This window comes from Chlorocebus sabaeus, chromosome 25 (genome assembly GCF_047675955.1).
Source record: "Chlorocebus sabaeus isolate Y175 chromosome 25, mChlSab1.0.hap1, whole genome shotgun sequence".
In the NCBI taxonomy this organism is placed as follows: Eukaryota; Metazoa; Chordata; class Mammalia; order Primates; family Cercopithecidae; genus Chlorocebus; species Chlorocebus sabaeus.
The window spans coordinates 55436757-55461198 of NC_132928.1; the positions used below are offsets into that span (position 1 = coordinate 55436757).

The 24442-nt window shown below is 34.9% G+C and overlaps 1 protein-coding gene across 5 annotated transcripts in view; it reads right to left on the reverse strand.

The window, feature by feature from the left end:
• RABGAP1L (RAB GTPase activating protein 1 like) overlaps positions 1–24442 on the reverse strand; it is a 795491-nt gene that overhangs the window by 676760 nt on the left and 94289 nt on the right. For all 5 annotated transcript variants that reach the window (XM_037986171.2, XM_073011765.1, XM_073011766.1 and 2 more), the window contains 2 exons: positions 22773–22883; positions 2672–2738 (listed from right to left, as the gene is read on the reverse strand). In XM_037986171.2, coding sequence (XP_037842099.1) covers positions 2672–2738; positions 22773–22883 — 178 coding nt within the window. The remainder of the gene's footprint in view (positions 1–2671; positions 2739–22772; positions 22884–24442) is intronic.

Below are 24442 nucleotides of genomic sequence, written 5' to 3' on the forward strand. Positions count from 1 at the left end.
ATTATGTTCCAGTTCCAAGAAACCTGGTTCTACTGAGTTTTCTGCTTTTCTTGGTACCTTACTGTTAGGCTTTTCCCAGGAATCCCGGACTGTGAATCAAAAATTCTCATTTCTGGCTAGGTGCAGTGGCTCACACATGTAATTCCAGCATTTTGGGAGGCCAAGGCAGGCGGATCACCTGAGGTCAGGAGTTCGAGATCAGCCTGGCCAACATGGCGAAACCCTGTCTATACTAAAAATATAAAAATTAGCTGGATGTGGTGGCACACACCTGTAATCCCAGCTACTAGGGAGGATCAGGCAGGAGAATCACTTGAACCCAGGAGGCAGAGGTTGCAGTGAGCCGAGATTGAGCCACTGCACTCCAACCTGGGTGACAGAGCAAGACTATCTCAAACAAATAAAAAATAAAAAATAAAATTCTAATTTCCTTATTCCTACAAGTATCTTGACCAAATATATTCTCATTATTGGAAGAAAATGGAGTCTCTACTACTTGTACTCTCCCAAAAAAACTGTGTATGTACACACACACACACACACACACACACACACACAGTCACCTGTTGCTTAATGATAGGGATACATTCTGAGGTATGTGTCATTAAGTGATTTCTTTGTGCAAATTGAATATACTGTACTTATAAAAACCTAGATGGTATAGGGGCTACACACCTAGCCTGTTGCTCCGAGGCTACAAACTTGTACAGCACGTTACTGTACCGAATACTATAGCAATTATAACAATACTATTTGTGTACCTAAACACAGAAAAGGTACAGTAAAAATACATTATAATCTTACAGAACGACCTTCAAAGTATGGCACATCATTCACGGAAATTTTCTTACTCTGCATGTGACTGTTATATATAAGTAATCTGGCTACTTCACTGAAAAATATATCTTCATTTATAGGTAGGACTTTCATGAGGATCACATGATATTTGGGAGTGTCATAGAAGGAGTAAAAGTATTAATATCTTGTTCTAGAGGGCAGAATTAAGACTAATTAGGCAAAGTTACAAGAACTATGATTTCAGGTGATTATAAAAAAATAACTTTGTAATAACCAGAACTGTCCCTTAGACTTTAACAGAAGGCAATGAGTTTCTTTTCATTAGAAGTAGTCTAGCTGAGGTTTAATGTCTACTATATGAAGATTAACAACACTGGGTAATAACAAATCACAACTGCTAATCATTGCACATACAAGCCTCTCATTTGCCCAACTATTTGTTGCAAATAAGCCCCTTCTCTGTCTGAGAGCACGAATGCTCACAACTCTTTTGATTTAGATATGGACTCGAAGGTGGGGAGGACTGTTCTGAAAGTTAGAGAGACATAGTGAAGGGGCCTCATAAGTTTATACCAGTTCTGTAATCTGAATTTAGGTTTTATGGACAAATCTCTGCAGTAATTAATCTTAGTCCTTTAAACTCTGAAAGACTATGATTAATTAGGACCTAGGATCTTAAAAGTTTTTAATACCTCAATCCTCCTAATCTACTTCCTCATGGAATTTTCAGGGCTCCAAAATGCTAATGACTCGCCTTAGGTAAAACCACTTTCATTACTGATACGTGGTTTAAAAAAAAAAGATGTAAGAGACATAGATCAGTATCTAATTTATGTTTTCATACTCAATTTAACTGGTTGTCCTCACCTGACCTATTCAGGCAGTGCTTCCTCTATATTTCTATGGCTCGTTGTACCACCAGATACTGAAAAGGTTTGTTTCCCACAAGACCATGAACCCACAGATGGTAAGAGCTATATTTTACTCACATGCATAACCTCAGTACTTCACACAACACTTAGCAGACAAACAGGTACCCAAAAGCCTCAATAAACCATTCCTGTACTGCTATAAAATCAATATTGATATTACCATGAAATTACTCAAAAAAAATTGACCTAATTAGTAATGTTTAACTGATATTTGCAAAACACAGCTGAAAAGAAGAAAGCATATAGTGCTTACTATCACTAAATATAAGAATCTCAGTTCACTAAGAAACTTTACACTTACTCTAAGATGATTAGTTTCCTATAACATTTCTAAATCACAAATTAAATGTTTTCACGAATTGCAATATTAGAAGGTATTTCTATTTGAAAGTTAAAATAGCTTGCTACTTTTACACTAAATATCAACTGTTGAATATATATTAACCTTTAAGGACATTCCTTAAATAAATGTTACTCCTAGAATAAATGTACTTTGCTAAAGACAGGTAATCAAGAAGAAATTCAGAAAGGGAAACACTTTAAAGAAAACAAAAGTATCCGTCACAAACTCAAATTAATAGCAGGGCATTAAAATAAATGAAAGGCACCATATTCACTCTGGAGATGCTTGTTATAATCATGTACTTGTTACTACAGGTTCAAAGAAAAAACATCTTTCTAAGAAGCCAGAAAAATAAATGGACATTGTCATAACACAATCCTTTTATTTGCTTTCAACTTGCATATGACTGTTTTGGTGGAAACTGTCCTGAATTCCTCTTTCACAATTTTAAGTATGTGTTTCCAAATTTAATTATTACTATCACACAGCTGCAAGAAATAATTTTGACAATATGACAAAATTTGTAAACAGAAAATACTTGTAAAATATAAAATAACTATCATCTATACTTGGTTAAGGTGCTTAAGATTATCATTACCATATCCAGTAAATGCATGTCACTGTTCTTCACGTTTCGACCTGGGCTTAATAACATTCCAAAACATCTGAAAATATTGGGGGAAAAAAGGAGAAATAAGGTATCAAGAACATATAGAAGCCCAGTGAGCAAAAAGCCTTTTTACAATAACTATACAATCTGAGCTCTGTATTTATAATAAGCTTTAGTTTTTTTCTAAGAACACTAAAAATAAGTATTTATGAAGATACACAATAAAATCACACAGAAATAAGTCATGTAAATTTCCAGATCTTTATTTGCACGTAAAAGATTACCAATGATAAGAAATTGCCATAAAAGTGGCCATAAATCGTTCATTGAAAGAAAATATGGTACAGAGAAACAAATTAGTTTCTAGGAAGATAAGAGATTTTATTTGCCTTAGACTTATTCCAAACATATAGGTCAAAATCCATTAACCCAGTTAAACCAAAAAGGAGGTTTTTAAAAATAAGAAGATGACACTATGCTCTCTTTGCATCAAACCAGATTTAAAAGAAAGCAAACTATTACCCTGGCCCTCCACAGTCATGTTCACTAAGTAGCATGTTAATACTATATCCTCCGTTTTAAAAAAAGGTTCTACAAATTTTATTACTAAATGTGCTGTTAGTGAAGGTATCATATCCAATATATTATTAATACACTGTTAACTATTTAATATTGTTCTGTGCTTCTTGATGCCAGAGAAGCTCTAGGAATCCCATCAACACTACCACTTTATTTGTAAAGGATTTGCATAAGCTCTAAAATTCAGCTAAATTGAAGATTTTTATGTTTGTTAGGCTACTATTAACTCCACTTTACATGTAAGCAAAGTGAAGTCCAGAGAAGTTAAGCAATTTACTCAAATTCATATTGCTATATTACAGGTCCCATAACTTGAGAAGCAATGTAATCTGTCCACAGGGTCCCTCTGCCAACAACGCATACCCACACACAAGAATGTTTTCATTGTAGCTTCCCAAAATTTCAAGATATGCTGTGTAATAATTTATAGAAAGGGTAAAAAATATAACTACATTAAACATAAGATTTTTTCAATTCAAAGTAGTGGCAGCTAACCACTCAGCTGTGATTCTGATCCTTGTTTTTCAAAGGTTTACTCTCCTAGTATCATGGCTAAGGCTTACATGAGCAAGATCACTGGTCCTGTCCAAATGTAAGCTTAGTAAGGAGTAAATATATACTTTCTACAAGTGCTTGAGGATGACTTGCTCAAGGCTTCCTTCTGGCCCCCAAAAATGATCAGGTACATAGCAAAGCTAAAGTTGGTAAGCTCTGAAGATAACTTTTCAAATACAGTGAACAAAAAATATAATCTACAAGAGAAATAATTATACTCTAGTATTCATAATTTCAACTATATACTGCTATGATCTCTCTCCTATGAATTCTTGTAATAAACACTGTCTACACAAATTAAATGATAATTAATCATGCAATTCACTGTACTATTTCTTATACTACTGCCCTCAATTCTTACTAAGGAAGAATAAAAATTTAATTCTTTTTTAGAAATAAAATTTGGTCCCTCTAAAAAGTCAGGTCAGTGAGAACAGATTTATCTCACACATCCTTACATACTTTGCTTTAGCTTGCATCTCTAATTTTTTTTTGTTTTAAGAATAATGTTCTATATTATAGGCTTTAAATTACAAACCCATTATATAGTCACCATAATAAGTTAACAATTACCAAAGTATGTAAAGAAAAAATAAGTTCTCCCTTCTCTCAGCCTCCTTAGGAAACAATGCTAACAGTTTGGAATGTATACTCTCTTTCTTTCTGTTCTTTTTTAAAATTTAAAGGATTTTTTGTTTTTTAAGGCAGAAAAATATTTTTTTTAATTTTGATTTTTATAGGCATACAGATTACAAGTGTCGATTTCTTACATGTATACATTATGTAGTGTTAAAGTCTGTCTGGGCTTTTACAGTACCCATCACCCAAAGACTGAACATTGTAACCAACAGGTAATCTTTCAACCTTCACCCCCCTCTCCCACCCTCCTACCTTTTGTAATCTCTAATGGCTATAATAAAAGTTAAAGTTTAATGCCATTTTTTTCTCAAGCACTTCCAGGTGAATGATAAAACAGATGAAATCTCACATTTTCTTAGCATAATATCTCTATATTACATTGTACTGCAAAAGGAGCCTTAGAGGTTTGGATTTTTCTTAAGTAGCAATACTCATCACCTTATTTTGATAATCTTTAATGCACTAATCTTTTCCTGGCTTGTATTAAAAAAAAAAAAAAAAAAAAAGGCCTGCCACCAACCAGCATGACCTTAGAGAAAGCACCTAATCCCCTGGGACTCAGCTCCCTCTTCTAGCAAACAGGAAAAGTGTAATACATGAACTTTAAGCACTTAAATTACATAATTATTTTCTGTCAAGCTGTATTAGTCATTTTCAAAATTACGCTTCATTAAAGCACATCAGGATTCCTATGGAGGCCAGCAAGATCTATTAAGAATAATGTGTCAGAAATTAGATAGATATTATTAGTAACGCTAACACCTAATGGGAGTATTAAGTGTTTCACTGGGGAGTTCAAAGCATTCAACGGTCTCTTATTAACTCATAAGGTAAAAAGCAAACTGCTATCCCACCTATTTTCTAAAGGAGTTTACAGTACAGTGGGGGGAAAGTAAGTAAACAGGCAATTAGAATCTGATATTGTTAGTTCTAAAATACCTGTAAGTACACAATATTAACAAAGTATAGAAGAGACATCCAACATAATTTATAATATAGTGAATAGCTAGCAGATTTCACTCAAAAATTGAAATCAACCTCCTGAGAATGAGCTGATGATGATGCTATTATATCAATTATTATCATAGTAGTGGATATTATTTATTGAATGTCTTAACTTTAAGCCAGGCTCTACTATACTGTTGCATTTAAATTTCAAAGCAACCTTCACATGACAAATGATAAAACTGATTTTCAAAAAGAATGATTTTGCCCAAAGCCACATAGCTACTAAGTTATAGGACTGTGATTCATGCCCATGTCTATCACTACAAAACTATGTGGTCTTTTACATTTCAGCCTGCCAAGGGCTATCAGTAAAAGACTGTAAACTCCTTGAGTGACCCTGGGCAAATCACAAACCTCAAAGTCTCACTTTCCACATTTCTGAAGTACAAATACTTGTTTTCATGTTGATTACGTCAATGTAAGCTTGACATGAAAAAACTCATGGTAAAAGTGCACTGTAAGCTATAAAGCGGTTGATAATTATAAGTCATTATTATAATTACCATTATCATTAAGAAGAGAAAGCTTTGCCTTTCATAGTAGTACTTAGTGTTTACTCAAAATAGAACTTTAAGCAGCTTTTAACACCAAGTTAACCACCAGAACAAATACCAAAAATTCCATATCACTAATACACTTTAGACTTAATTGCAGGAAAAAGTGAGAAAAACAGATGTATTAATGTCCTGCAATATGAAACTAATTTTTTAAAAACTTTTACCTTTAGCTTATCAAATCATTAGGAATTATATATATCTCCATGAAGATAAAAATGGAAGGTAGGGAAGGAGAGAGAGAGAGAGGACAAGAACACTGTCTCTTGCTGTACTAAACTTTTATTATTAAAAATGAAAAAGTGACAGTGCCTGTACGTTGTGCACATGTACCCTAGAACTTAAAGTATAATTTAAAAACAAATATTAAAACTTAGATCATTACCCAACTAGTATAAATGTACTTGTATAAATCAAGGAGCAAAAATTGTATCTCACAAGAACTGAGAAACACTATTCTAGGAAGCATTGTTGCAGAGTAAGCAAGCAATAAACAGTTACTGTCCAAAAAAAAAAAAAAAAGAAAATTAAGGGGAAAACAGAACTGCAAATAAGAAAATCTATAATGTAATCATAGTTTTTCAAAACTTTATGCAAAACACTAAAACTAAATAATTTCATAAAAGTTGGAATCTCGGTCAGTCTCCCCAAAGGGGCTAAAGCAGAAAGATAATTGGGCAAATATTCTATTGTGTCAATGAGACTGTTATTTCCCTTACTAAAAAGACTGAAGTAGAGAAAGATACACAGGCATTTGTCACTATGTATGGTGGTGTGGAACCATAAAAATAAACATATAAGCTAAAACTGTATATAAAATGATCATATTTTCAAAGGGAAAAATTATGATTCTTCAGTAACCCTTAAAAATTTTTGTCCAAACTTCAAAAACTCTCTTATTTTCAGTTATAAATATACAGGACAATTGTTAAAAAGTAAAACTATTATTTATTTAGCACTTTGTTGTTTGAAGCACAAAAATTAAAGTATTTTAATTAATTGAAAAAAACTTATCAAGAATATATTGAAGAGTGCTTGCTGCCTTCTCATACAATTTACAATACAAAGTATCTTTTCTATCTTGGCAAGTTGTCATATTCCTTTCTAAGTTTGGATTAGCTTCCAAAGTTTATCCTTTGCATGTTCAATGTTGTGAAATAGCTCCGAGAGTTCCTTTAATGTGAAAAATTCGCCAGAGTCATTTCCCCTGGAACATTCATCCTTTTCATCACAACCACTTTCCTTATTTACGCTGATAAGTTCATCTTCACAAAGCTCTTCTGGCTGCATATGTAGAGTCCACTGAATAGCAACAGTGTCAACACTCCCACAGACAGCTATTTCTTCTACATCTCCCTACATGTCCTATTCAGATCCTGCAAACGTACTTCTATAGCGAAGTAAAAGTTTTGCTATACTACAGACATAATATTCATTGTTGCTCCCTGAAATGATGCCTTCAACTGCATGCTTTATGTCATATTTCTCCCAAAATTGAGATAAAGAAATTGCATAATTTCCAGTCTCTTTATGATTACTATTTCCTTTTGATGTGGCATCTAACTTCAATATTTTGGCTGACATGCTAGCAAAACTGATTGGAATTTTTGTGTATTACAGTCTTCAATCCAAAGCAGAAGTATATGCTCCAGTTAAACTATAAGCAGCTTTCTGTTCCTAGTGAAACTTAAACTAAACGATGTTGGAGTGATTTTATCATTTTTTTAAATTCATCATACTTTTTCAATATGATTCATATCACAGCTTTAAACAGGCCTAGGTGTCATCCTGTCTTCATTTTGCTGTTGTCATTTTGAAATCTTCTAAGACTGTGCATCTTCTAAAATTACATGCAATTTCACTTTCAGCATTATGACTTTTCATTTCTTTGTAGCACCGTTATCTTTGTTGGCCAATTTCCTCTTTGGATTATCTATTTTTGTAAAATGTCAAATGGATTTATTACCAGAGACAAAGAGGCAACACAACCACATACTTTGCTATCTGAAAGTAGAGTGAATAACAGATATACAGTGACCAATCACCAACAGACTTTGGAAGAAGTGACATGATTGGTCACTAATCCTGTATGTATATCGTGACTTATGGACTGAACAGCCGAGTTTGATATGCAATTACTCTGTTAATATACTATGGTAACAGAAATTTGAACCATGTGGTTGGGAGACTAGTGTTATAACTGAACCACGGTAAGAGAAAATAATGTATACCATAACTACAAAGCAAGGACTGCCTGTACATACACATAGGTTCTAAAGAACTCTAGCCAAGATTTTGCCTTCTGATGGTGGCAGTCCAGTCTGATTTTGCAAGTTACTTACTCCTGATTATCATTCACAAAAGACCAATAGTCTTAAAATTTTAACTGTGGTTATTGTAATAGTACCACTAATAGTAATAATAGCATGCATTTATTAAGCATTATTGTGAACACTTACTAGCTGATCTTCTCCCCACAATCTTAAGAGGTAAGTTTTATTTGCAATTTACAAATTGGAAACTGAAGCACAGAGAAGTTAAATAACTTGACCAAGATCACTGTAAAGCCAAGATTCAAACCCAGATGAGGGTACTCTATAGCTATTTATCCTAAAAATTTCACTCTAGTAACTTCAGTGATATCAGTAATAGGAAGAAGTCTCTCCAGTAAGATTTACACTTACCAGCAGGAGAGATTTAAAAATTGGTTACTCTTTTCATTCATCAGGTAGGAAATAGTTTTATCGATCTATGTATCTATGTATGTAACTAACTAACTAACTAACTAACTATCTTAGATTTCCCAGAACACTAAGAAAAACCACCTGGAAAAAAAAATAACCTAAAATAGATCTTAGGACTGCCATAGAGCTGCTACCAGTATACAGAATTTAACATACAGACAGGCTATAAAAGAAAAATATTTTAGGTCAATTTTTTAAAATTTTCAACCAATAAATTTCAAAAAAACAAAAAATACCAGTACAGAGAAGATAACATACAGAAAGAAGAATATTTTTAGGTCAATGTTTTTAAAACTTTTCATTGAATACATTTCAAAAACAAAAAAAACCCTCCTTAGCAATAATGTTCCCATTAATTCTCACATTAATAAAGAGTCAAAATTTAAAATGCAGAATAACTCAAATATGAGTGTTTTCTTTCTTCATTTCTTTTTTTTAAGAAAGGCTCCAGCTCTGTCACCCAGGTTGGAGTGCAGTGGCACAAGCTCAGCTCACTGCAACCTCCACCTCCTGATTCAAGCCATCCTCCCACCAAATATGAGTACTTTTACTAACTCCCTTCAAACACAAAATGAGAACTTAGCTACAGTCAGATTTTAAAATATATTTAAAATGATTATAACAAGAAAACCAGTAAATTTCAAAGTCTGACATGGTTTAATCCCTGCTTAAAACATTTAAAATCAATTATTTTGCTTTTCCATTCAGTAAGACTAATGCAGGACATTCAGATAGTGATACATTATTTGGACTTTTGCAGATACTAGGTATATGCATCAAAATAAACAGGTGCTAATTTACAAGTATTTTTTCAATTGAATATACTTGTAAACACAATTCAAAAACATCTAAAAGCATAAAGAAAAGGAGTATCTTCCCCTGTATAGCTACAGCTAATTAACAAAAGTCCATTTTTCTCCTTCACAAAGGCTGATTTTACAGGATATTGATTCCTGATTATCACTCATAAAACACATGTAGATAGGGTTGAACCAAACATGGGCAAAAAATGATGAATTCAATTTAATGAGAAAATTTACAGCAAAAGCACCTACATTAACTTTTGATAAAATAAGAATCCTAGCAATTTGACTTGGAGTTCCTGTTTCTTTTTCTCTCGATTGTCATTTCTTTTGTTTTTCTTCTAATTTTTTTTCTTTTATCTACAGTCTACATTTTTTCCCAATTCTATTTGTATTTTTTATTTAATTCCTTTCCTCTAGAGTTTTATCTTTCTTCACACAGTTGGAAGTAGAACTAATATGATTTAATGAAGAATTAGATGTAGAGTGAGAGAAAAATGAGTTGAAAATGCCAAATTTTTCATCCACAGTAATTGGAAAGATCAAGTTAAAAATTAATAAGACTGTGAGAAATTACGGGAGGAACAAGTTTGGGATGGTGTCAAACTTGATTTTTTAGTTTGATTTTTGAACATATTAACTTTGAGATGCCAGATGAAGATCTGAAGTTGTTGAATATATAAGTTTGGAGACAACAGGTCAGAGATAAACATTTGGAATCATCCACTTATAGATATATTTAAAGTCATGAGACTGGATGGGCTAATCTAACAAGCAAGTGTGGTAGAAGAAAGACTGCTCAAACAATGTCTTTGAGATGGCAAAATGGAATAAAATACAGTATACAAGTAGAAAATTAGCCTTAAAAGCACAGACATTTCATATTATAAAAGAATTAAGTTTTCTGTAGTACAGTGGAATAATGAAATAATTCACCTAAATATATAAAATTTTAAAAAGGAAATAAAAATTTTAAAAACAGGGAAATAAAAAGAATGAGTAAATTTATTAAAATATATGAAGATTTTAAAAATCAAACATTTAAAGTACAAACACAAAATTTCACCTATAAGACATATTAACTTTTAATTAATTGCCTAAAGTCCTACTAAAAAAAATAACATTTTTAAGTCCCTTTTCCTTTCAAATGATCCAAAGATCTTTAAAAGGGAATAAAACAACTATGTTACTATTACAAATACGGATAAAATATTAGTAACTAAACAATATTTACTAAAGAAATAAAATAAAATAATCATATCCTATTTATAGGTACTTAACACTGACCCCTGTAAACATCCCCCAGCCCCCCAAAAAGAAAGAAAAAATCATACAGAAGAGTCAAATGAAAAGGCTTTAGGAAGAATAGCAAGATGGTCTTGATTCAAATACTTGTGTTGCCAATTATAAGCTAGATTTCATAGCAAAGCAAAAAAAAAATATGCTTTAGCTCCCTACTCCCTGTAAAAAAAAAAAAAAAAAGGAAATAAAAGATAATCTACTTTGCAGGGTTCCTTGCTTTAGTATGAAAAAGGTTCTGCGTGGAATGGAAATAAACATATCGTAGAAAAAATAGTTGTTTTTTCCTTGCCATTACTGTGACAGTAAAAAGATTATCTAAACCACTTTTTGTTTTGTTTTTCCTGGAAAAATATCAGAAACTTTATGGATGGCTTAATATCATTAGATATTAATTCAATTAGATACTGTAAGTCAGGATTCTATTAGGACAGAAAACAGTAATCTAAACAGGGGGAAATTACTATAAAGAATTGTTAATTGTCATAGTAGAGTAACTATAAAGAGAATTATAACCCTAAAGCTAAGGGAGAGTATCATAAGGAAGAACTAACTTGGAAGTTGGGTCCTTTTGCCAAAGCTGGTATTCAGACCTCACTGGAGAAGGTAGGATTACAGCCCAATGAATAGCAAAGAAGTTTGCTGAACTGCCTAGGCAAAGTTGGAAGACAGGCAAGCAGGAAACAACCCTCTGGGCTGCAGCCAGCAAAGGCTGGCAGGCAGGTGGGCAAAGGAAATCAGGGCTTCCAGAGCCACCTCACTGGCAGTGTGGTACGAGGCCTGGGGCACACAATGTCTGTGTCAGGAGGGCTGTAGAAGGGCCTCACTGAGACAGAACCAAAGCTATGAGCTTACGGAAGGACTGCATGCACTGGGTGCACAGCTAGGTTGAACCAAACATCAGCAAAAGCACAGCATCACTGGATGTCCCTGGATCTTGTAGCAAGAGCAAAAAAACACTAAATGTAACACATCAGAAACAAAAGAAACCCCATCTTCCTGCAGTGTCCCTGCAACACCCTCTACTGGCATAATTTAATATTGTGCTTGCTGCAAAGAAGAAATGTTTAAAGCTCCATTAATGCAGATCAGGTAAGAGGACAGATTTGGAGCCAAGGGGCAATAACATGATAACTGGACAGGATAGGGTTAAAATACCCAATCTCTTCCAATTACTTAGCAGCCAGGCCACATATCCAAATTTCTTAAACCAACAAATTAAATTTTTATATTATAAAGTATACTGTGATTTACAAAAGGATTCAAAAAGAGCTGCAACAGAAGTCTGCAAATTGTACCAATGCCAATTTCCTAGCGGTGATACTGTACTATGGTTATGTAAGATGTTACCACAGGGAGAAATGGGGAAGCATACATGGAGCATCTCTATACTATTATTGCAATTTCCTGTGCATCTACAATTACTTCAAACTAGAATTTTTTTTAATGAGCTCCAAAACATCTAGAATCAATCAACTTATGAGAACACATTACAGACAACAATATATGTTTTAATTGCTCATATTTTAAAAGTATTTCTTAAAATACAATGCTGAAAAGGTAATAGTACTACATCCACATTTAATACTTAAACCATGATGCCACCTCTCCCGACTGGGTGCCAACAGAGGCCAGCAATAAAAAGATGCTGAAAATTCTGTGCTGATTACAAGTTTCACTTCAAAGGCTGAGAGTCACGTAGAAGCTTCCAATTATCCACTCCCCAAATTTTTCACCTGAAAATGCCAATAGCTTTCTATCAATTGTCACATGAAATCATTAACAGAGAACAATGAAAGTACTTTTGTATAAGTAAGTAATGCCTGTTTTCCTAAGGAAAAAGAGAGTCATCTTTCTACTGCCTTAAAAGAAAACACAAACAGGACAAGTGAATAAGCTCACAGGGCAGCTTTTCAAACATTATGCAGAAGATGGGTCATCCCACTCATCTATTCCCATTTTCAGGAAGGGGAAGAATGATCCTCTGAGAGAAATTATTAGAACATCCAAAATTCTTACTATGCAGCCATAAAAAAGGATGAGTTTGTGTCCTTTGTAGGGACATGGATGCAGCTGGAAACTATCATTCTTAGCAAACTATCACAAGAACAGAAAACCCTGAACAATGAGATCACTTGGACTTGGGAAGGGGAACATCACACACCGGGGCCTATCATGGGGAGGGGGGAGGGGGGAGGGATTGCATTGGGAGTTATACCTGATGTAAATGACGAGTTGATGGGTGCAGCACACCAACATGGCACAAGTATATATATGTAACAAACCTGCATGTTATGCACATGTACCCTACAACTTAAAGTATAATAATAATAAATAAATTTAAAAAAAAAAAGAACATCCAAAATTCTTTATTTTGCTGTAAAAGTTTATAAACGTACTAATTTACGTAAGAGAATAAAACATCCAAATCAGACTAATATCTAGGCAATTTCAAGACAGTAACTTGACTTTTTTCCTAAATAAAACGGTAACAACTTGCTAAGGCGAAAGTAAAAATAAGTACCAAGTAAATTCAGCAAAAGACCCTCAGAATGGTCTAACATGAAGTTAGAGCAGTCAAAAATAATAAACAATTCAAATTCTACTGTCCATCAAATTTCGTGATGGCAAATCACACTAAAAAACTGTTTCACAAGAAGAAAAGAGTCCCGGGGTGATTTTTTCAGTAATCCTTGTCTAGGAAATCTTTTCCTCAAGAAAATAACACATGGAAAGGTACTATCAATCACCCATGCTACAGGGTATGGTTCTTATCACTTCAGTTTCTCATTATAAAGTTTGTGCTGCAAGCCAGCGAGCACAAGCTGAAAACTGAAGCAAAATTGCTACAGAAAGAGGCACATCACTGAACTCTCCAAATGATCAAACTACATGATCTGATATGATCACTGCCTTTTAGAAATGATGTGTTTTTTTTCTAATGTATATATAATGATTACATCTCCCCAAATCAATGAGAGATAGAAGTGGCTCATGAAAATCCTTCTTTTCCAACAGTATTGGCCCATGTTACTGCAAATTGAGTTGTGTGCTTATAATAACTCTAATCATTATATTCTGCTTGCTGTATCACTACTTCATTCTGGTTAGCACAAGTATTAATATGAGGGCAGACCCCTGAGAACAGAGTGATAGGACAGACATAAAACCCTGGTGCCAAAAATTGCCTCCCCATTACTCTTCCCCAAGGCCTGAAATTACCATTATTGGAACCTCTTCATGTTAAAGAATAAAGAGGCTCATTTTCTAAATGTATATGGTATTATTTGTCTTGAATCATTTTATCATGAAATAAGAAGTAATACTTGGCAAAAAAAATCAACTAGACAGAGCACTAATACAGCAAAGACTGAAAAAATTTCCCCTTCTCTTTTCTGACCTTTGGAATATTTATTGAGCATAGCAAACTATTCAAAGCATCCAAGTGGGTGCTAAATAATAGTGCTAGTAATAATGCATTTAGGTAACAGTGCTAGTAATAATGTATTTTAAACACTATCAAGGCTTTAAAAATACATATCAATGTATTCGTATGCAAGAAATCTTTTGCAATATTTATGTATGTTGTGATACCAAAACCCATAATAATGGCAGCTAGTCAGGGAGAGAAATGATCACCATTTCTGTTTTGGGAACACCAGAAGACCCTGACCTCATGTGCACAAACTTGAACATCTCAGTTGGAGGCCCTCCATAAGTAAGCTTCGGCCTACCACTCCTCACACATTTCATATACAATGATCTTGCTTTCTCCTCTTAGTTGTTAATGTTGGCTTTCTCTTCTACAAATCAGCCTTTCTCCCAAGGCACTGAGGGTTTGAAATTCCTAAGCAATCACTTGAATGCCCTAACATCTAAGTCCGCACTTTTAAATTCTGCTGAAAAAATACCAAAGAATACCAATTCATTTATCTTCAAATTGGCTTAATTTTAAACCTACTATATAATCAAGACTTAATTGGGGTTAGCCTTTAAGAGTACACACTCAGAAATCAGATGCTCCTGGTTTAAATCCTGGCTCTACCAGTTTCTGGCCAAGTAACCAAAGTTATTTAACCTGATTAAACCTCTGTTTCGTCATCTGTAAAAACAGAGTAATAGGACAGGCACGGTGGCTCACGCCTGTAATCCCAGCACTTTGGGAGGCTGAGGTGGGCAGATCACGAGGTCAGGAGTTCAAGACCAGCCTGACCAATATGGTGAAACCCTGTCTCTACTAAAAATACAAAAATTAGCTGGGTGTGTTGGTGCATGCCTGTAGTCCCAGCTACTTGGGAGGCTGAGACAGAAGAATTGCTTAAACCCAAGAGGCAGAGGTTGCAGTGAGCCAAGATCGCACCACCGCACTCCAGCCTGGGCAACAGAGAAAGACTCTGTCTCAAAAAAAAAAAAAAAAAAATGGAGTAATTATAATAGCACCTTCCTCACATGTTTAGATAAGTTGTTCAATGGCCATCAAACAGTAAGTATTCATTAAATGTTGGCCATTATTATTGCTTTTTTATATCCAGTTATTAAATAAAACTTAATATGTGATATCCAACATAGGTAATCAAGAAAAGGAAAAGAATACTGGACGTTTTCATGACTTGAGAACAGTTTTCATACATTCTCTAAAAAATACAGGATTTTATTGGTGCAACATTCAGTTATTAATTCCATATTATAACAAATTTAGCCAATGCTCTATCTTTATAAAATTTTATATACTTTTTATTCATTTATCCAAGTATTTTAAAAGAAGTAGTAAAGAGTAAGAACATGTATTCCAGTACCAGATGTACTTAGTTAAAAATTAATTTTATAGCCTCCGTCAAGTTATGTAACTTTTGTACCTCAGTTTCCTCAACTGCAAAATGAAGATAATAGTACCTATACCTCATAAATACCACCTAGAACAGTGCCTGGCACTGAGAAAGTGCTAAGCAGGAGTAAGTAGCTAAGCATAAAGCTCCGTGTTCCAAGCACTATACTATATGCTGGGGATTCTGGGATAAACAACATAGTACTTGTTATCAAATGGGTCAAGACAGACAACTGCAGTATAATTTGCAAAATATCTAGATATAAACAACCCTTAAGCCCTTGGATGCATATAGAAATGGCTTCTTTCTAATATATTTTTTCCAAAAAAAAAAAAAACAGAATATTGGCCAGGCATGGTGGCTCACACTTGTAATCCCAGCACTTTGGGAGGCTGAGGCAGGAGGATCACTTGAAGCCAGGAGTTTGGGACCAGCCCAGACAACTAAGCGAGACTCCGTCTCCATGAAAAATAAATAAGACAAGACAAAATTAGCCCAGAGTAGTGGTGGGCACCTGTAGTCCCTCCCAGCTACTTGGGAGGCTGAGGCAGGAAGATAGCTTGACCCCACGAGTTGAAGGCTGCAGTGAGCTATGATTACAGCACTGCACTCCAGTCTGGGCAACACAGCAAGGTCCTGTCACCAAATACAAACAACAACAACAACAAAAAAAAACTGAATGTTGAAAATTTTACATAATTTAAAAAATGATTTAAAAATTTTTTTAATGAAAAAGTTTATTTTCTCCTTCAGAAGATAAGCAAAAATTATGTAATTTGAAGGATTTTCTTTCACACCAGTGTTTTTATAGTACAAACTAACTTGTCAGCAGCAGTTATTAAAGATTTCAGTCAGGCACAGTGGCTCACGCCTATAATCCCAGCACTTTAGGAAGCCAAGTCAAGATCACTTGAACTCAGGAGTTCAAGACCAGCCTGGGCAGCATAGGAAGACCCCCATCTCTCCAAAAAAAATTTTTAATTAGCCATTAATGATGGCATGTGCCTGTAGTCTCAGCTCCTCAGGAGGCTGACATGGGAGGATCGCTTGAAACTAGGCAATGGAAGATGTAGTGAGCCAGGATCACACCACTGCACTCCAGTCTGGGTGACAGAGTGAGACCCTGCCTAACAGAAAAGATTCGGAGGTGTTAAAAATTTTCTTGGTAAGGCTGCCACCTGCTGGACAACCTTAAATTCCACTGTTTACAGTCTGATTTAAACATATTAAATACCACATTTAACCCAATGAAATGCAAACGTTTCTTTTACCAACATAGAAAAATCCAAGAATTTACAAAATCTTCTACATCACAGGTAATTTGGTCTGTTATGCTGAACAAAGTATTGTTTAGGGAAGAGTCATTCACCTGAAGAAATTTTAGTCAATTAACATTTGGATGTTTACAGAGATTATCTGACAAAATCAGTGAATCCATTTAACATGGATTCAGTAATTACTGTTGGATATATGAGTCCATGGTTGCAAGCGTCAGATATTAGCATCAGCAAAATAGTTATGTTAAAATAAAAGCAATGTAATTTAGCCATTCCACAAGTATACATCTCTCAAAACATGTATACAATACAACTCTTCTGTGTCAATTAAAAAAGAAATAAAATCAATATAGTATTTATGTATTCAAAGTAATTTTAAAAACAATTGTCCTAATGTATACAAATGTGTACTCATGTTTTTGGTAAAATATCTAATGACAGTAGCATATACTGATTCAAAAGGCATTTTCTCTCAACTCAGGCAGAAGTTGACATAATGTGCTCTGGAAAAAATGCCTTAAAATTATTCAAAAAGTAGCTTTAATGATGATGAAGACACTGATATTAAAGATTATGAGAGTCTGATAAAATTGTTTTATGAATATAAGAGTGGGCAAAAAGTAACATTTCTAAGTTATTGTTTTGTGTAATATATTTAAATGTGCGTGCAAATGTTTTATCCAGTTAGCAAAGAACATATATATAATTAGGCATTCAACTATTTCACCTATATTTGTCTAGGTTTCTATATTCAAGTTGATCAAACTTGGAACTTACTGAGAAAAGAAAAGATTGCCTATCTTCACATTTTAGGCACAGTTTAGGCATAATATACCATTTAATCATAAAAGTCCAAGATTTTAAAATAACACTTATTCAAAGTTAAATTAACTCAATACCTAGTACTTCTTTGTCTGTGTTGCTACAGACTTGTTAAATTGAAAGATGCTTTGTTAGGCTAAAAAGGATGATGATGCTTTAAAAAACGATGGAGGCATGTCATAAAGATACGGTTTGAAGGGGCTCCAACTGGTTGATTCTGGGGCAATCTGAACACCAAAATAATTAGGTACTTCAATCAATTATGTAGTACTGGGGGGAGGGGGGGTTAATTTAGGAATCTGTAACAATAACAAGTAGTTAAATGGAAGAAAAGGGAAAGCTCTGGTTTACATCCGAATGCCAAGGACTGAATGCAAAATGTAGAGAGAAGGCAAGAGTTGAGAAATTAATCATTTTGCAATCATCATAGTACAGACTAGATCCAACAAGAATCATAAAAGAATGTTAAATTAAGGAGGAAATTTTGATGAGGAGCAGGATATATTTTCGTGGTTGTTTTTGTTTTGTTTTGTTGAGATGAAGTCTCACTCTGTCACCAGGCAGGAGTGCAATTGGCTCACTGCGACCACCACTTCCTGTGTTCAAGCGATTCTCCTGTCTCAGCCTCCTGAGTAGCTGGGACTACTGGTGCCCACAACCACGCCCAGCTAATTTTTGTATTTTTAGTAGAGACAGGGTTTCACCATGTTGGCCAGGATGGTCTCGATCTGTTGACCTCCTGATCTGCCCGCCACAGCTTCCCAAACTGCTGGAATTACAAGCGTGAGCCACCGCGCCCAGCATATTTTCATGGTCTTAATGTGTTTCTTCACAGACTGCTTACCGGTTGCAAGGGAGAAAAAAAGTAATCATAGAGGGAAGAAATCAGACATCTTAACTATGTAATCAAAATTAACATCATCATCAAGGGACAGATGGCTACCAAGCGCCTCCAGATGTGATACTCTGTGAAGGACACATAACTTATGCAGCAATATATAATCTGAATATTAAACAAAGCCAAAAAAATGGGCAATGTTATATTAAAAAGAGGAAAAATGGATATATTCTCCAAAAACGTCCACGTCTTAAGAGACAGAGGAAGGCTGTGGAAATGTTCCAGGTTAAAGAAAGCTAAAGACATATGGCAACTAAATGCAATATCTAATCCTAGAATGAATCCTGAACTGGAGGAGGGAAAAGGATATTATTAGGTTAACTGGCAAAATAGGAAGGTAAATGGCAGGTTAGATTAAAAGTGGTGTATGAATGCTAAATTCACGTAGGTTGATAAGTATACTGTGGTGATGTAAGCAATATCCCTATTCTTGTAAAATATACACTAAAGCACTTAGGAGAAAAGGGCCATGATGTATTTAACTCACTCTTAAAAGTGTTCAGGAAAACAATTGTATGTGTATAGGGAGTAGCAGGGAGAAGAGAAAGAGAATGCAAGCTGGGCGCAGTGGCTCATGCCTGTAATCCCAGCACTTTCAGAGGCTGAGGCAGGCAGATTATTTGAGGTCAGGAGTTCGAGACCAGCCTGACCAACATGGTGAAACCCCGTCACTACTAAAAATACACAAAATTAGCCAGATGTAGTAGAGCACACCTGTAATCTCAGCTACACAGGAGGCTGAGGCAGGAGAATAGCTGGAACCCGGGTGGTGGAGGTTGCAGTGAGCCAAGATCAGGCCACGGCACTCCAGGCGGGCTGACAGGGTGAGACTTTGTCTCAAAAAAAAAAGAAAGGCCGGGTGCAGTGGCTCAAGCCTGTAATCCCAGCACTTTGGGAGGCCGAGATGGGCGGATCATGAGGTCAGGAGATCGAGACCATCCTGGCTAACACGGTGAAACCCCGTCTCTACTAAAAAAATACAAAAAAACTAGCCGGGCGAGGTAGCGGGCGCCTGTAGTCCCAGCTACTCGGGAGGCTGAGGCAGGAGAATGGCGTGAACCCGGGAGGCGGAGCTTGCAGTGAGCCGAGATCCCGCCACTGCACTCCAGCCTGGGCGACAGAGCAAGACTCCGTCTCAAAAAAAAAAAAAAAAAAAAAAAAAAAAAAAAAAAAAAAAAAAAAAGAAAGAGAATGCAAAGCAAATTTGGTAAAATGTCTCCAATATATGAGATTTTAGTAACATTAGTAACACCGAGATATTGGTAACAATCCTGTAAAGAGTATACAGGTCTTCTCTCTACTAGTTTGATTGTTTTTAACTCTTCTGTAAGTTTGAAATTACTTCCAAATAAAAAGTTTAAAACATTGCTATATATAATGCTTACCCCTAAAAACTAAAAGGTTCCTATATGTAAAATGTAACCGTATTATTTTGGAACCATAATATTCAACATCAAAAATACTTTATCTTCAACTCTTTTTCATAGATTTTAAGAAAGTCATCAATTTTAAGACTCACCATTATTTTTTGTATCTCATGAAAAAAAAAGTGACAACTATAATTATAAGATGCCTCTCAAAGGAAGACATTTACGTGGCCAACAAACATATGAAAAAAAGCTCATCACTACTGGCCATTAGAGAAATGCAAATCAAAACCACAATAAGATACCATCTCACGCCAGTTAAAATGGCAATCATTAAAAAGTCAAGAAACAACAGATGCTGGAGAGGATGTGGAGAAATAGAAATGCTTTTACACTGCTGGCAGGAGTGTAAATCAGTTCAACCATTGTGGAAGACAGGGTGGCGATTCCTCAAAGATCTGGAACCAGAAATACCATGTGACCCAGCAATCCCATTACTGGGTATATATATACCCAAAGGATTATAAATCATTCTACTATAAAGACACATGTACATGTATGTTTATTGCAGCACTATTCACAATAGCAAAGACTTGGAATCAACCCAAATGCCCATCAATGACAGACTAAATAAAGAAAATGTGGCACATACACACCATGGAATACTATGCAGCCATAAAAAAGCCTGAGTTCATGTTTTTTGCAGGGACACAGATGAAGCTGGAAACCATCATTCTCAGCAAACTAACACAGGAACAGAAAACCAAATACCACATGTTCTCACTCATAAGTAGGAGCTGAACAATGAGAACACATGGACACAGGGAGGGGAACATCACACACCAGTGCCTGACAGGGTTTGGGGGCAAGGGAAGGGAGAGCATTAGGACAAATAGGCAATGTATGTGGGGCTTAAAATCTAGATGACAGGTTGATGGATGTAGTAAACCACCATGGCACAATATACCTATGTAACAAATCTGCATGTTCTGCACATGTATCCCAGAACTTAAAAAGTATTTTTTTAAAATGCCATCAATTATAAGACAAACTACAATTTCAGAGATGTTCAATATGAAAACACATGCATCTTAAAATTGATAAAAGATGGTTTTTACATATGGCCAAACTTTGCAAGCAATTAAAAACACATGCATGCATCACTGTACCAAGATGCTGAATAAAACTTTTCCTGTTGCCTGGCAGGATTCAAAGATGGGAACAAAGTGGAGCTAGACAGCCTACCTTCTAAAAAAAAAACTGCAGATAATTTGGGGGCCAGATACCTTCTCCTAGATTTAAGAGGAACAGAAGTGGCCATGATGTCATCAGCCAGCGCCTGAATTGCCTCCCACTCTCATCCCAGTCTAGAGACTATGGAGGGAAGACAGAGGGAAGTGTCATAGTATACAGCAGTCTTGATGAAGAGGCTTTTATTTCTCTTCAGCATCACCAACTTCCTTCGCTCCTTGAAGCTAAATAGGTATCTGTATTTCCAGTTTTTGCCACTACAAATAATACTTCAAAGTTAAATAAACATCCTTTGTTGTTTGACTGAAGTACAGATTGGCTTCAGTACTTACCGATAATTGACTGAAGTACCTAATTATTTTACTGTTCAGATTGCCCGAGAAGTAACCAGTTGGAGCCCCTTCAAACCCTATCTTTATGATATGCCCCCATCATTTTTTTTAGCACTTCCTTTTTGGCATAATAAAGCAACTTTCAATTTAACAAATATGTAGCAACAAAGACAAAGAAGTACTAGGTATTGAATTAACTTTGAATTAGGTTTATTAACAAACGTCCTTACAGATATGTCCTTAAATAGTGATACTTTTATTTCAAATAGCACAGATTTCCTAAAATAAGACTTATGTGTCCAATTATAGGTATTTTTAAAATCTTTATATATGTTGCCTAACTGATTTTCAAAAAGGACATACATACATTTTACATTTCCATTAACAGTATGAGAATTCCTTTTCCCCATACCCCCACCATCACTACGTATTTTTGCAATCTGATATCTTAAGGTTACTATAATTCACATTTCCCTATATTTTTGTGAATCAGGACCTCTTTACATATGTTTATTAGCCATCCAATAGCTTTCCTGTCATCTATTTATACTCTGACCTGTTTTTCTCCTCTGCTTTCTGCCAATTGTTAAGAAATTTATGTATATTGTAGACATTAACTTTTCCTATATCATCTATATTTCAAATTTTTTCCCAGAACTATCATTTCTTATTGACTTTATTTATATCTTTTATCCTACCATTCCTTTGTTTTCTGAATGGCTTTCCTGTGAATTGACACACAAGTATATGTGTATATATCTATATATTTTAAAAATATGTATCTTTTAAAGTTTCTGAAATTCCAGCAGCTAAGTGGCAGAGTAATCGAAAGTAGCTGAAAAGTTAAAGTATTTATGCTGTAGGTAAATAAGGAACAAGAAAAAGGGATGTGAACAAACCCAGTTGTAACAGTTATGACTGAAAAACTAAAGCCATTTCATGTTTACTTACCCCAACTATTGAGATTTTCAATGAACCAGTTACATCTAACTTAAAGTAGAGAAAGTATTATTAATTATTCTCATTTTTAATTGGAGAAAATGAAGCACAGTGAAAAGCCACACTGAGCAAGGCATCTGAGACAGTAACAATGTCAATACAAGTTTTTGGTAGCATTCAGGAGCAAGCTGCTTACCTTTCAATAGCTAATTCTTTGTTAGAAAGTTGCTGCACTGTAATCACAACCTTCTTCTCTATTCCTTGCTTTAATTTGAAATAAAATTTATCTCTATCCTTAGGCACAGGGCTGAAATATTAAAAAGGAATAGGAATTACCAATAATCTAATAAAACGATAAAATACCTATTCCAAGGTTAGAACAAAACAACGAAGTATTTAAGCAACAACAATCTTATTCTTAAGATATACTAAACTCTTACCTTGCCACAGGCAGCAAACTATAAATTTTATAGTCAGCAACACAGCCATTATTAATTTTTAAATTGAGTTTATAAGAGCCTTATATTTTGTCTGCTAACAAAGGTTAAAAGCAAGATCTTAAAAATGACAACATGGCCAAGCGCAGTGGCTTACACCTTACAATCCCAGCACTTTGGGAGGCCAAGGCAGGCGGATCACTTGAGATCAAGAGTTTGAGGCCAGCCTAGCCAACATGGTGAAACCCCATTTCTACTAAAAATACAAAAACTAGCTGAGTGGTGGTGCACGCTTGCAGTCCCAGCTACTCGGGAGACTGAGGCAGGAGAATTGGTTGAACCCAAGAGGCAGAGGTTGCAGTAAGCCAAGATCGCACCGCTGCACTCCTGCCTGGGCGACAGAGCAAGACTCTATCTCAAAAAAAAAAAAAAACAAAGAGAGAGAACATGATAAATTTCAGTTTTAAAACAAATTTAGGAATAATGTTTACTTAAAATTGTTAAGACTGTCACATGTCTGGTTTAGCTGGTTGGGTGATCATAAGTGCCTGCAAAACAGTAAAATCCAAAGCAAAGGAAGTGAGAAAAGCATACTTTTAGACACATAGAATTTGAGATGACTGTGATATATCCATGAATATATAAATAAAAGATGGACAAAGATACATAACAGGGACAAGTTAATCAAATTCTAGCCTAGGCTAGACCATTCTTACAAATTAATTAATTAAAACAATCAATGTATAAAATATGGGTTGTCTTATCTGAAAAGAAAAAATATCTTGAGCAACTTTGACATGACCTCAATTTCTATGTCTGTAAAGCTACAGATAAAATACCTAGCTAGCAACTACTCTTAGAATTAAAGGCACAGCTAAGGAACAAAGTTGAACATTAAATAATGTAACTGTTTCCTATTAACTGTCTATATCTGAACTGGAGGAAAACATTCTAAATATACAAAAGAAAGAAATGGTTAATTAAGTGGTGATCAAACCATATATTGTCAGTTACTGTTAAAAACAATTTTGATTAGCACACTTAACATAAAGAAAAAAAGGTAAACATATACAATTGTGTAAAAATTCCCCTAGAAATAAACAAAGGGAACAGACCGAAGTTAAAAGTGACTGTGGCTGACAAGATCATAGTTTTCATTCTACTTTTATTATTTTACTAAATTTTCTCAAGTATCAATATCTTTTAAATCTTTAAGAAAATAAGTATCTGACCGGGCGCGGTGGATCGTACCTATAATCCCAGCACTTTGGGAGGCCAAGGCAGGCAGATCACCTGAGGTCAGGAGTTCAAGACAAGCCTGGCCAACATGGTAAAACCCCGTCTCTCCTAAAAATACAAAAATTAGCCAGGCATGGTGGCAGGCGCCTGTAATCCCAGCTACTTGGGAGGCCGAGGCAGGAGAATCACT